At 41.1% G+C, this 14,453-nt stretch overlaps 1 protein-coding gene across 7 annotated transcripts in view; it reads right to left on the bottom strand.

Moving 5' to 3' along the window:
* Positions 1-14,453, bottom strand: part of FMNL2 (formin like 2) — a 184,872-nt gene that overhangs the window by 13,378 nt on the left and 157,041 nt on the right. For all 7 annotated transcript variants that reach the window (XM_075180885.1, XM_075180887.1, XM_075180884.1 and 4 more), the window contains 10 exons: positions 14,163-14,287; positions 13,102-13,304; positions 9,550-9,784; positions 7,782-7,850; positions 7,569-7,649; positions 5,950-6,079; positions 4,175-4,338; positions 3,638-3,739; positions 2,769-2,867; positions 1,033-1,156 (listed from right to left, as the gene is read on the bottom strand). In XM_075180885.1, the coding sequence (XP_075036986.1) occupies positions 1,033-1,156; positions 2,769-2,867; positions 3,638-3,739; positions 4,175-4,338; positions 5,950-6,079; positions 7,569-7,649; positions 7,782-7,850; positions 9,550-9,784; positions 13,102-13,304; positions 14,163-14,287 (1,332 nt within the window). The remainder of the gene's footprint in view (positions 1-1,032; positions 1,157-2,768; positions 2,868-3,637; positions 3,740-4,174; positions 4,339-5,949; positions 6,080-7,568; positions 7,650-7,781; positions 7,851-9,549; positions 9,785-13,101; positions 13,305-14,162; positions 14,288-14,453) is intronic.

The raw sequence follows: 14,453 nt of genomic DNA, 5'->3' as shown, positions 1-14,453 counted from the left end.
AAAAGTGGAGATGTTGCCTATAGCAACCAATCAGATTCTAGCTGTCATTTTGAAGAATGTACTCAATAAATGATAACTAGAATCTGATTGGTTGCTATAGGCAACATCTTCACTTGTTCAAACCCGCAGTTTAGTAAATCTAGCCCTAGAGTGGGAATATAAAGCTGCCTAGTAGGTATGTGCTACGTACAAGAGCACTAAAGATGCAAATGCATCACCAGAGAGCACATGGACTGCAGCCAGCTCCAAGTGAATGTAGCATATGACACATACCAGGGACAGCACTGCAGCCAACACTCACTACCTGCCCAGAGACAACGGTTTACTGGGATTTCTTACTAAAGCAGAGAAAGACTTTTCAGGGTCACAGCTGTGCGCCTACAAGACCCAGAATACCCTGCTCAGACTGGGAGCGACACTCCAAGAAGATATGCACAGGTTGTCTATCAGAGACTCTATCAGAGACTGCTACTTGGCAGGTTCAGCAGAGGGTTAATAACAGTGGCGCACGCAGGGGGGGTTTCTGGGTCTCCAGAAACCCCTCCCCTCCACTAAAAAAGTGCCCTATATAGCGGCACTGTACTATACAGCAGCCGCGGCGCTGTGAAAGAAGCGCCCGCGGCAGTCCGCGGACGCTTCTTTGACAGCGCCGGGGCTGCTGTATAGTACAGTGCTGCCTGAACGGAGCTGCTGCGCATGCGCGGGCGCGCCAGCTCTCCCCCTTTTTTTTTTTCGGTGGAGGGGAACCCCCCCTTAAAAATGCTCCGTGCGCCCCTGAATTATGTTTATTTAAAATAACTTCACCTGATAGGACAAGATCCACAAACTGGCCAATAGGGAGCTCCCAGGCTGTCAGGGCAGTGACAGAAGATAGAGTGAGGGTCCTAAGGTTTCGGTGTCTATTGGTTGATGCTACAACGTAATATATTGTACACAGGCAGCTACTAATGATATAGGTAATCTAGCAGGACAGTATCATCCTAATCCGCACTATGTCCATGTTGTCTGTTATGATGTGAGCGGCCCTCTTACCTGTGATGATATCTTCAATGGCTCCGTCCTTCCCCTCGTAAACATGTCTGTTATCTTTAACTTGCCTCCTTCTTAATTCTGAAATTAACTCTTGCTGCTGGCGTTTAGATTTATGTGATGGAGACTGTGAGGAAACAACAGCAATACATCATTATACAGAATGGGTCACAGTATGAAACGAAGGGTCTATGAATGAGAAGTGTCATGTACAATGTATATTCATGTTGAACCATAACATTGAGACAGACAGAGTAGTTATCTCATTTATGAGGATATTATTTCCCATAAATCCTCATTTTATTGTCCTATTGGAATAAATGTCTCTAGATTGCTAAGCTGCAGTAGTTATTACTGTAGAGTTTCTCCCTCTGTCTCAATGTCTTGTCCCTCTGACTATGCTGCAAATAACACAAAGCTCTGATAGTGCTGTGTATAGCTGTGAGGGTCTTCTTACAAATGCCCCCTTTGTGGCAATACTGCTGCTTAATAATGTGAATAATATGTTCTGTAGTGATCTCTGCTCTTCAGTAAAATCAACAATGTGAGCTTGATCCTAAGTACATCTCTGTCCGCTGGATCTTACTGGAAATCATCATCATTTATTTATATAGCCCGAACATATTCCGTAGCGCTTTACAATTGGGGACAACCATAGTAAACTAATAAACAAACTGGGTAAAACAGACAAAGAGGTGAGAAGGCCCTGCTCGCAAGCTTACAATCTATTGGACAATGGGAGTTTGACACATGAGGGTAAGTCTACATTTGCAGTTGGCCAAGCCAGGCTGCAAAGATAAAAGTGACTCATAAGCTAAATGATCCTGTCACACAACAATGTTGGTCAAGGGGTAGTTGTATAACGGGTGGTAATAGGCTAAGGTAGTGAGGTTAAGAGGGTGGTTGAGGAATATTATAAGCTTGTCTGAAGAGGTGGGTTTTCAGAGAACGCTTGAAAGCTTGTAGACCAGAGGAAAGTCTTATTGTGCGAGGGAGAGAATTCCATAGAGTGGGTGCAGCCCAAAAAAGTCCTGTAACCGCGAATGGGAGGATGTAATGAGTGTGGATGAGAGACGCAGATCTTGTGCAGAACGGAGTTGCCGAGTTGGAAGATATTTTGAGACAAGAGAGGAGATGTATGTTGATGCAGCTTTGTAAATGGCCTTGTAGGTTAGTAAAAGTATTTTATGTTATTCATATGAAGCCACAGAAGGGCTCAGCCAGGTTGGTTACCAAGGCCGAAGTTGAAACCAAACTAAAACTAAAGCAGTATAACTAAATAAAATCATATATTGTTCTCTGTACAGCGCTACAGAATGAGTGGCGCCATATAAATAGCTGATGATGATATTACAATATGGGATATGGAACACTGCAAACAGTCCACAGAATAAATGACCTCTGGTCATATAGATGGTAAAGACCCCTGGAGTACAAATCTTTATGTCGATAAAGAAGTACATTGTGATGAATTGTGTTTTATTTGCAGAAAAGTCCCATAAGGGCTCTGCTACCTCTGGCTATATGGTGAGGGGCAACCAGCTGTGAAGAGCACATAACCGGCTTCATCAAGAAAAACAACTCAGTAATTAATCTGTGAACACATTCATACGCCAATTAGGGCAATTAACCCCTTGGGGCACAAGGCATGTACCCTCCCGGCAGGGTGACCTAGGATATGTGACGGGTAATAGACAATAGACGGCCCCTTATTTGACGCTACAGAAAGATGACAGAACCTTTTGGTCTTCCTGGCCCATCATTGCTTCTTGTTCTAGAAGTTTCTCCATCAGGGCCAGCTCCTGTTTTTTCCTGAGCTCATTCTCTTCATCCGCCAACTGAGAAACAGAAAACACAGAGACATCACAGTCATTATACATATATAATATAACAGTAATAACACTGCCTGGGATATAGCCACAAAGCACAGACATACACCAATTACACCCCCTGCACTAACAAGCCATTCACTATCTGTAAACTGATTGGCTGGAATCAGGTGATTGTATGACCACATGACACATTTTCTGGTTAACATCCAATCATGAGCGACCTTATTAGGCCATGCAGACCTATTGCTTTAAGGCTATTTATTGACTGCTAGCGGATTTGGTCAAATATAACAATTGTTTTTTTAGTTCAGGGGGTGGTACAGCCCCTTTAAATACCATCAAACCTTTCACTATTGCTAAGTAAACTACGTTCTTTATCCTTCTCCAAATTACTTTCCTTCTGGCTATTACGGTATCTGTGTTATCTAGTCCCTGGTGCTTTGGTAACAAGTCTGCACAACGCAAATACCTAATAAGAAGAGGTGCAATATTTTCCCACCAAATCTAAAATACACAACGATCCAACATAAAAGGCATCTTATAGTACTAGTCACAAACATATAAGGCCAAATACCATGACAGGACTTAAGAGGCTCGATATCGTATGTAACACTTTGGTGACTACTCTGAGCCATTTTAGGTCTTCCGATAGACTTGAATGGAAAACCTGTCATGTTATATAATGTATCATAACATCCAGTTCGTTAAGGGTGAGAATAAATCAGGAATGTATTGACTTTTGCTTAAACACACGTAACACAGGAAAAGTATCCAACCTTGTAGGCCTTGACGAATCTGACGAAAACTGGGAAGAATACAGAAGGGGGGGTAGTCTTATGATTTTCGCCAAAGTATTTCACTACTTCATCAAAGGCATCCTGCAAATCAATGAGAAGAGATTACGAAATTATTATATACATTATAACGGCTTTTACAGTGTTTTAAGAAAAATACATTAATAATGGCGAAATATCTCGGTGTGTTTAGAAACGGGACACAGCAACAGCAACAGAAATATAATGTAAGATTTGATTGAAAGTTATTGGACAGAGAAGAATGACATTAAAACGTTCAGCGGTTATTTTCTTCTGTTGGTGTCTGCACAGAAAATTACAATGATCTGAAAGCTGCAAATCAGGTTTTTATTTGTAAACAGAGATTGAAAAATGAAACCAGTGACTACAGCAGAGGAAGCCATGTTGTGGGTGGATCCAACACTGCAGTATATTCACTAAGAGCCAATGACATCTGTGACTAAATGAAGATTGGCTGCTGAAACGATTATAACATTGTTATTATATATCTGCAGTCACCTGCGAGATTTTGGCGTCATCCTGCAGCTTCTTCAGCCTTCCTTCACTATTTTGTATAAATTCCTTCAGCATTACGTTGTGATCGTGCATCGTGTATTCTCTTTTTGTTAGATCCATCCCTCTTTGAAGCTCTTTTACATCCAAAAGGACATTTTCCAGAGAGACTGCAGGACAGATAATAGTGTTAACAACAAGCACACAGCAAATGAGAGGATACGGTGCAGTCACAGCCTCACATCTGCACTACCTGACTATGACCATGTGAGGGCGCTCAAGTTACACAACACACAAGTTTAACCTATAGATGAAGACTCCACTGAGCGATACATCCGACACTGATTTTTGCACCTACTAAGCTGCTGCGGGACTCTTGGACCAACTTTGCACTACTGAAAAGCATAAACTGACATAATATATTTTCTTCCTATGACCCAATGCAAGCTGAACACTGTGGTTATATTAAAAATATTAGACTTCAAAATTCACAATCAAACTATGCAGCAACATACTGTAGGTGTCAAGAGGCTGGTCTTAGATGCAATGATTGTTTGCATTCTAGAACAAATGATTGGCTTTATATACAATTAGATACATTAACAATTCCGGCACACACATTGCAAATCCCTCTTTTTAAATAATCATAATAACATAGGTATACTGTTCTGTGTCATGATACATGCACCCCAAAGAGCTTCAACCACTGCAGATTAAAATTTTACACCGTTCTTGATTGTATTTTAGCACTGGGGAGGTGGTGGGGACGGGCTTGGGGTAGTGAGAGGCTCCTTCCCAACTTTGCAATGTTTTCCAGTAATTTCTAGATACATTTGCCCCAAGTAACGGCTAATATTGCATTTGGACTCAAAAATGGACCAATGGCTAGTATGGACCACCTGGCTAATATACAATTATCAAAAGCATCCCCAATAACTATATACTTAATTTTAACTAAAGCAGTCAAAGGGGGTAGATTTATCACACCTTCTGAAAAGGAAAAGTGGAGGCGTTGCCCATAGCAACCAATCAGTAAAAGATGAATACCGGAGGCCCTCTACAGTGTGCTGCCTATTACATACAAATGGGACTCCACAAAATCCAACATATCCCAGAGGAGAGGAGGTGTTTTTGATATGCCCTATATCATACTACACTTTGTAAGCATATTTCTTTTGGGTATTGGGTCCTATCCCCCTGCATGAAGCTGTCTACACACGGGTGATCGGTTAAAGAAATCTCCTATTAGAAGAACCCACATAGAGCTCCTTTACACAGGGGATGTGTTGTGTAGTTTATACAGACTATACTATGTTGTTTCTCTTTGCGTCTGTTGTAGATGCCGTATGTTTGGATAAACCAATCAGATTCTAGCTATCATTTATCTAGTGCAGGTCTGGCCAACCTGTGGCTCTGCAGATGTTTGTGAAACTACAAGTCCCAGCATGCCCTGCCAACTATCAGCTGGCTATCAACTGGCAAAGCATTCTGGGGCCTGTAGTTTCACAACACCTGGAGAACCACAGGTTGGCCAGGCCTGGTCAAGTCCATTCTAGAGATGATAGCTAGAATCTGATTGGTTGCTAGGGGCGACACCTCCACTTTTCCTTTTTAAAAGCTGTGATAAATGAACCCCAAAGTAAAAATTGCCAGCCCTCCCCTGACAGTGGGTATAGGATTACATTGACTTAAGCGGCCAGACTTTGAGAAATTTTCATTCAGACCTAACAGCCGTTATAAATGCACAGAGGGGTCCCCATCTAGGACAAGGTGTACTCTACCTGCAGCGGCCTTTTCCACGTAATGAATTTCGTTGTAGAAAAGAGAAACCTGTTGATACTTTTCTCGTACCACGTTGGAGATATAGTGCAACAATGTCTGTTTTCTGTCTGTAGACTTGGTGTCCAATAGCTGCGGGTAACAATTTAAAAATAATTCAACAAAAAGAAAAATGCTAAAGAGCATAAAAACCCAGAAGAAAACAAATGGGTGATTAATAGACTGATAATCAATTTGGAAGAATAAATGAGGAATTATTCCTATAATAGTTTAATCACATATCATTTAAAAGGTAGAGACAGTGTCAATCCCACATGAAAAACGCTGATGTGTCAATTACTAGTCCTAGATTAGCTGTAGAAAACAACAGAAACCAAAAAACTGTTACACTTCTTAGGGTAAATGTATCAAATTTTCTAAAACAGTAGAGCGTAGGTGTGTTCCATAGCAGCCAATCAGATTCTAGCTATGGTTTTATAGAATGCCCTAGATAAATGATAGCTAGAATCTGATTGGTTGCTATGGGCAACATCTTCGCTTTTCCTTTTTAGACGGCTTGATACATTTACCCCTTGTCTGTTCCCAAAGTGTTGAGGACCATTCTTCTTTTTATGCTGCTTAATGTGATTCATCTTTCCTTTGCATACTGAAGCCATTGGCATTAGTCAGAAAATACAGGAGCCAAGAGGGAATACGACAGAATTAAAATAGGGAAATTATTTTAAATAAATAGGTGTTTCTTGAGCAAATAGCAATAGTTTGTTTTTTAAGATGCTGTACTCTATTATGCTTATACAGCATAGCATGCTAGGAGTTAAATAATTAATGAAAGCTAGCGGTCGACAGCTGCGGTACCGCTCATAGCCAGCAGGGGCGCCGTAAGACCCATTTTTGCAAAAATTGTGTCTAGGTTTAGAAAAAAAAGTCAAAATGACCACATGGTCGGCTTTATCTATACGTACGTCATGATGTAATAGTGAGAAATATTTATAAAGTATCTGAAAAAATAATATACAGGGACTTCAGACATGAACATACTGGGGACAAATGTGAGACTCAAATTCCAGCATTATGATGGTAGAAATTATTATTTTTCTTTATGTAGAGAATGACATTTGGGGGTATATTTACTAAACTGCGGGTTTGGCAAAGTGGAGATGTTGCCTATAGCAACCAATCAGATTCTAGCTGTCATTTTGTAGAATGCACTAAATAAATGACAGCTAGAATCTGATTGGTTGCTATAGGCAACATCTCCACTTTTCCAAACCCGCAGTTTAGTAAATCTAGCCCTTGGACATAATGATGAACTGGAATCCAAAAACATGTTGGCAATGAAATAAGCGGGAAGCAGAGATCAAATAAGAAACCAATATAATTGTATGCAACAAAATACTAAAACACAATAAAGCTATGTGAAAGGTGTTTAGCGAAAACCTTTGTTTTAATTGTGGCTGAATCTAATTGTATTGTTATATTCAGCTGGAAGCTTCAACAGATCCTGTTTGGAAAGTACTGGCAGAGCATGCTGGTACTTGTAGTGCCACAACAGTTTGCCTACCGCCGCTCTATAGCTTTGTAGTAATAATTACGAGTAATGCACCTATCAGTAAGTACTTACCAAGTCTAAGCTTTGAAGTTTAAACCCATAAACGGCTCCACGTTTACTACTGTTCATATAATTTCCCAGGGCCAAAATGATCTACACAACAAAACCGGGGAAATAATATTTCAATGAATAAAATCATGTTTTAATAAACACATTTCCACTATATCAGCAACATACTTCAACCACAGATAGATCCACTGCAACCAGAGGAAATTCCATCCATACCTCAAGTATTTTCTTTAGCTTCTGAGATGATTTAATTGACACAGACGCCGCTATTATTGCATGAAGTTGCTGAAAAGAAACCAACAGTATAACATACAAGATTTAATATTAATTCAATGTATTCCATTATAAAACTAAGATAAATCTATGAATTGGGAGGGTTGTAGTTAAATTGGATGTAAACACAAAAAAACTAATAAAACAGACATTGAGGGGCAGGAGTGGTGGAGGTGTTGCCCATTGCAGCCAATCATATTTTAGACTGCACTACATAAATTATAGCTAGAATCTGATTGGCTGCTGCTATGGATAACACCTCCACTTTCCCTTTATAGAAGGTTTGATACATTCACCCCTAAACCTCTATGTAACCGTGATATAATATGAACACAGAATTACATTTGTTATAGAATTTCAGAAGTTTTTGATTAAGGATGTCACAATGTCCCTCCAAGTGGGTGATACTATGCTCGCTGCCGAGAACAAAGAAAACTCCACATTCATGGACATATTCACTTTTTAATTGGCCATCTCTAAAGTTGTTACGTGTAAACAGGTAAATACAAGGCTGCTGTCATGTAAATTGTTGCTAACAAGTCAATTTAGTTTCAGGAATATGGCAGGGTGCACTGAGCAAATTTTAGAATGATAAAAAGAGCTGCCCTGACAACCAAAGGGGAGACCAATGCGATAGATCACCCTATACCAGGGTTTCCCAAACCCAGTCCACTGGACTCCCTAACAGTGCAGGTTTTCTGGATCACATGTGACATAATTAGTACCACCTGTGGATCTGTTACAATGTGTCAGTTAGTAATGAATACACCTGTGCTCCAGCAAGGAGATATGGAAAACCTGCACTGATAGGGAGCCCTGAGGATTGGGTTTGGGAAACCCTGCTCTATACTATAATAACACGCTCTACAACATATCAAAGTATGCTTTTGTTCCTCTTAAAATGCACAATCATGGAATCAAATTAAGCAGGAATACAATAAACGAAATAAGTTTGTATGTAATATTTGATGTTTATATACTATGACACATATTATGAGGCTGGATTATTACCCTTAATCTCCTGGATTATATGCATATAAATGGAATCTGTCATATAATGTACCCCATTACAGGTAAGCATGGCAACATGTACAGCAACTGTGACACCTATATGTGAAAATGTGCCAATATATCCTAATGCTGGTCACACCCGCAGCAATATCCACATCAATATTGGCAAATCAGCCCAATACCATGGCAGGTGTGGTCCTAAAACCATTGGTATGTCCATGAGTGGTTCAATCAGAATCGAGTGAACCATTATCAGGCTCACATATACTATTGGCCACTGCGGACCTGTGCATGCTGATTTCACTAACAGGACAAATGTGATCTGTCCACTCAGCCCATGCATGGAATGGCAGGATACCTACAATACTGCCATCTAGAAGTTACAATAATAATGTTCCTTTACAGGGGTATTCCTCATCATTGCTGATGCTATAAAATAATGAGGGATTTTAGCCAATCAACAGAGTGCCATTACGGTACCGCAACATTGCGGATTTCTGTGCACACCCGAAATCCGCGATATTGCGGTACCGGGGCCAGGTGCGGCCGCACGTAATCGCGCCAGCGAATCCTAATTGAATATGCCCCTATATGTTGTGTTAAGAGATGGGTAACTTGGACCGCCAGCATCTACCACGGACCCTAAAAAGTCAATGGTTCATAATTGTCACGTTGTGTAATACCAAAACTTTGTCTATACCGGTGTCAACATCTGAATGCTCTCGGAGAAGTTTCCAATGAAAGCCATGATGGTCATCTTCTGCATCAGCCTCTCTATCTTGCTGAACTGCATCATAAAACGATCTTCATTCGACAAGTTCTCCATAGGCTTCTTCTCCTTCTCGTAGAGCCGGAAGACCTTCACCTCTCCGTCTGTGGGCAAGAACCTCATCAAACATTCCACAAAGTCCACGGGTAACGTTCTCAGGTCAAACCTAAGTCACGGGGAAAAAATATATTAGCGTTAAAGAAGATGAAGTGATGATTTTTCTGAGTGTGGGCTGTGCTGTGGACTGTACACTATGTTTTGCTGTACATGATCCTGAGTGATATCAGGGAACCATTTCAATTGTAACATAAATGAAGCTGAACAACAAGGCAGTTTATACATTCATCTGAAGCCAATGACTTGCCGTGCTGTTTAGATCATTAATTATGTGGCCGTAATGGCTGTATGTCGGTCATGCTTCAATTGGGTTTAATGACCAGTTACAAGCCAGTCCTTCCATGTGTCACAATTCTAGGTGGCCCACAAGAAGTTCTCACCCCACCTCCTGTAACCAAGATACATTTTCTCCCTCTCCTGTACCCCGTAGCCTGTGGAAATTACCACTTTCCGCTGGCACTGACTGTATGATAAACCGTCAAGGTGATGGAGAAGACGTGGTCCCAACTATTTATTTTACTGCTGCTGTCAGTAACCATTCTCATGAAACAAGAGAGTGTATGAGGAAGCTCCCGGTGATCGGTGTCACTGTGCGCTTCCTCATACATTCAATGGATGAAAAAAAGCCCTATTTGCCAAGGCAGGTACAGCTGAAGGAGGGGAGCAGTGATGACGGTGTGGAAGGGGTCCGAGCAGCTCTGCAGGGAGAGTCTCGGGCAGATTAGAAGGCAGGAAGGCCCCAGAAGAAATCTGCTTTGTTTCCAGCATTAGAGATAAAGCAACAGTAAAAACTCTCCTAAGCAAACAGTTATCCTAATAACCAGGATTTGTACTTTGGCTATAGCTCCGGTAGATGGGCAGAACAGCATACGTGGCCTAAGCGTGGAGCACTGGTTCTGTGTCCAGTTGCACAAAAATGTGACTAAACTCAACAGATCATTATGTGGCCCGATGACCTCTGACCCAGACACATGACAGTCATCTTCTGACCGACATTTCGTCAGTCCTGATCGCTGTCCTAGTGACCCTGGATTAGATGCTTACACCTTGATCGTCACTATCATTTCACTATTTTGCTTGTTATATCATTCAGATAGCAAAATCAATCGAATAAAACAGGTAAGAAGCAGTTCTGTGGACTACCGTGTGTCCCATTTGTGGGCATGCACAGAAAATACTCCCATCTCTCTTTTTACAATACTGCTGCGTGCAGCATCTTGGGATCCATGTAATATGAACCACTTATCTGTTTAACAGCTTAAATGCCTGAGATCTAAAGCAGAACTATACAGCCGTTTCTTGGGTCATTTGGAGAATCAAACTACCCGCGCACTATAAAACCTCACGAATGGGGCATTATCTTTGCTCCTGTAGAAGAAACTGCAATAGTTTCCTAAACTGTCAGAAAAGTGGACACAGATAAACCTGTCTTCCTTCATTATTTTGCTGAAACAAATAAAACCCAGACGTCAAACAGAACGCAGCGTTAAAGATCTTTTTAGACGAGACACAGTGTCTGGGAAGAGCCGGGCAGAACATATATCACTAAGATACACAACCTGCTGTTACTATCAATTGGAGAGTACACAGAGACGGAATTATTGATTTTTTTTTTTTATGATAACATTGGGACTGCTTCACTTTATCCACATTTGTGCTGTGTGAATATTAGATGGAGAGAAACAGGCTTCATTTAGTCATGTAGTCTAAACCAGAGGTAGGTAACCCATGGCCCTCTAGTTATGCTGGGACTTGTGGTTCTACTGCAGCTAGAGAGCCACATGTTGCTATACTCTCACTTATTTACTAAAAAAGAAAGTGTAACAAATCAAATGTGCATCCCTTGCCTAACTGTAAATCTATCAATGCTAGTTTCTGATTGCTATGGGTTGGCATGGGCAAAACAACTGGTGTGCATATCTCTGGCTATTGGGAGAGAAAGACTGTTAGCGACTGATGTAGGAGTTGGACGTAAAGCATACTTGCCAACTCTCTCTAAATGTCCGGGAGACTCTCGAAATTCGGGTCAGTCTCACGGACTCCCTGGAGAGTTGACAAATCTCCCGCACCCTGCAATTGCAGGGCTAAAACGATTTTGGCCCCATCCCCGCGACAAAACGGCATATTTGTCGCAGGGCAGGGCCAAAATGACGCGACTCACCGTGCCCGCCCCTCCCGTCCTCTAGACATGCCCCTCTCCCGGATACAACTTGCCAAAAGTAGGCAAGTATGATGTAAAGCCGGGTACACACTCCAGGAAATGACTGCAGATGCGATTTCTATAACGATTTTACTAACGACTGAAAGTCCCGATGATCATGCAGATTCATGTGTACACACCTACATGAGTTACCTTCAGATCTGTGCTCTTCATCTGTCATAACTGTCTGCTGACATGATCGTGACTCTGCACACTCTACAGACATCTGCCTACACTGCTGGTGGTGAGTGTGTACACACTTCCATATTTGTCTGACATCGTTCCATCGTTGATCGCGATTTTTAGTCAGTTTATAAAGATAAATCAAACTATACAATGTGCCTAGTAAAAAAGTGTCTCCCATAAATGTTATCACACTACCTACACAAACAACTTGTTGCTGTAAATTGAGTGTATCTTGTAGTTGCGGAGGATAGGAAGGCGTTCACATGTAAGTGCAGCAAACACAAGTTAACAATGACTCTTTGTTGCATTTATTTATAATCAGCTCTAATCCCAAAACTGAATAGATTGGGGGTGACTAGTGCATAGCAATCATGGTCTGTCCACAAGCTGACAAACCCCTGAAATTCTATTTCAGTCCTCCCTCTCCTAACAGAAAACATACAGCAGGGGCCTCATTAGCGGAAGGTTACATTATATCTTTTATCTGTGAGGAGTATGTATGTTCTCCCCGTGTTTGCGTGGGTTTCCTCCGGGTGCTCCGGTTTCCTCCCACACTCCAAAAACATACTGGTAGGTTAATTGGCTGCTAACAAATTGACCCTAATCTGTCTGTCTGTCTGTCTGTCTGTCTGTGTGTGTATGTTAGGGAATTTAGACTGTAAGCCCCAATGGGGCAGGGACTGATGTGAGTGAGTTCTATGTACAGCGCTGCGGATTTAGTGGCGCTATATAAATAAATTGTGATGATGATGATGATGATATCTTAATTTGATGTTGATTTATGCAGATTAGCAGAAATACAGAGAGCCCTGTCTTCTCCATAAACCCTAGCATATTATTATGTATAGAAAGTGGAATCCTTTTCTTCCATTGTAATGTCTATTAGTTATTTATAGTAAGACGGTTTCTGCCCTAACTTTTTTGTGACAGGTTAGCGGAACATTGGAAAACTGCATAAGAAGATTTGTGTCCCTACTTACTGCTGGATAGCCCGGCAGATCTCCTCCGCCGTCTTCCCTGCCTTCCTCAAGGTGATAGCGAGGTTCTTGGCTCTGTTCGCTTCTAGTAATGTCACCTTGCTGGAGCCTTTAGGAGCCACTTTCTGCTTGCTGGAACTGACATCGATGGCTGGGCCTTGGGCTTTTGTCTTGAAGATTTCCTCAAACTCATCAACATTTAAATCCTAAAGGGAGAAATTATTGTTTATTGAACAGCTCCTAAACCTTCTTCACCGACAGACACACATTGGAACAAGAAGTCCTAAATACACAGCAACTGCCCGCACCTCACTTGTCTGAGCAGTATAAGGAATTCTCTCCAAAAATAACATGTCTTCAGTTCTGTGTTGCATTGCATGATCCATTATGACAGGTTAAACTCTGGTAAAAGTAGGGATTACTGATCCCTACGATAAACACCATACCTATACTCATTGTTTTTTTTAAACACTTGTCGGACACACTAAGGAAACCACCTGCTTTCTTCCTAGACCAGCTGCAAATAAATAGTTTTCATTTCATCCAATGGATCACCAGACCCTCTTTTACCAATCTCCTGGCGGAATGCATCACATGACATCCAACCACAAGCAGATGTAAAACCACTTACGAGTACGCATCCTTACAGACAGGAAGTTTGTTGTGCATAGGAAAAACACTTCCTCTGCAAATCACACATTTATTTTAAAAATAAGGTAATATGTGATTTTTCTAAAAGTAATGCATATATATTTAATAAAAAGTCAGTGTGTATGTGTCAATTCGTTTACATTAGTTTTAGCACCAGTTCATTAAAAAGTGTGCTTACTAAGCTTTAAGAGCAACAAATTGAACATGCAAAATTAACGACTGTGTGTGTACGATCCCTACATAATATTTACCAAGATAAACTTACATTATAAGTTTAAACTGCTAATCAACTCAACATTTTAATTTTTTACTCATCATTTAATTATTACACTCCAGAAACATTTTCCTACTTTGACTTCAATAATGGGAAAAAACAATTGATAAAGGTATGGTCCTTTACTACGATTCCATACCTCCAGTATCCTCTCGTCGTCGATCTCGTTGAACACCGTGCCGTTGATCTGGTTGGGTTTGAGTGCGACCCAGTTGAACACCGGCATCCGGAACTTTGTCTTGATCGGTTTCTTAATTTTCACAGCTGGGCATCAGAAGCAAAGTACAGATATGTTATCATTGGATGTGCGCTATACAACACCACACACACACACACACACGCACACACACACCAAGATGGATGTCAAAAAGCTGAATTTGGAAAACCAAAGTTCTTTTTTAAAAAAAGGATCTGACCAATACAGTTCAGC

The sequence above is a fragment of the Mixophyes fleayi genome, chromosome 7, assembly GCF_038048845.1.
Source record: "Mixophyes fleayi isolate aMixFle1 chromosome 7, aMixFle1.hap1, whole genome shotgun sequence".
In the NCBI taxonomy this organism is placed as follows: Eukaryota; Metazoa; Chordata; class Amphibia; order Anura; family Limnodynastidae; genus Mixophyes; species Mixophyes fleayi.
This window is presented reverse-complemented; position numbering and strand designations above follow the sequence as displayed.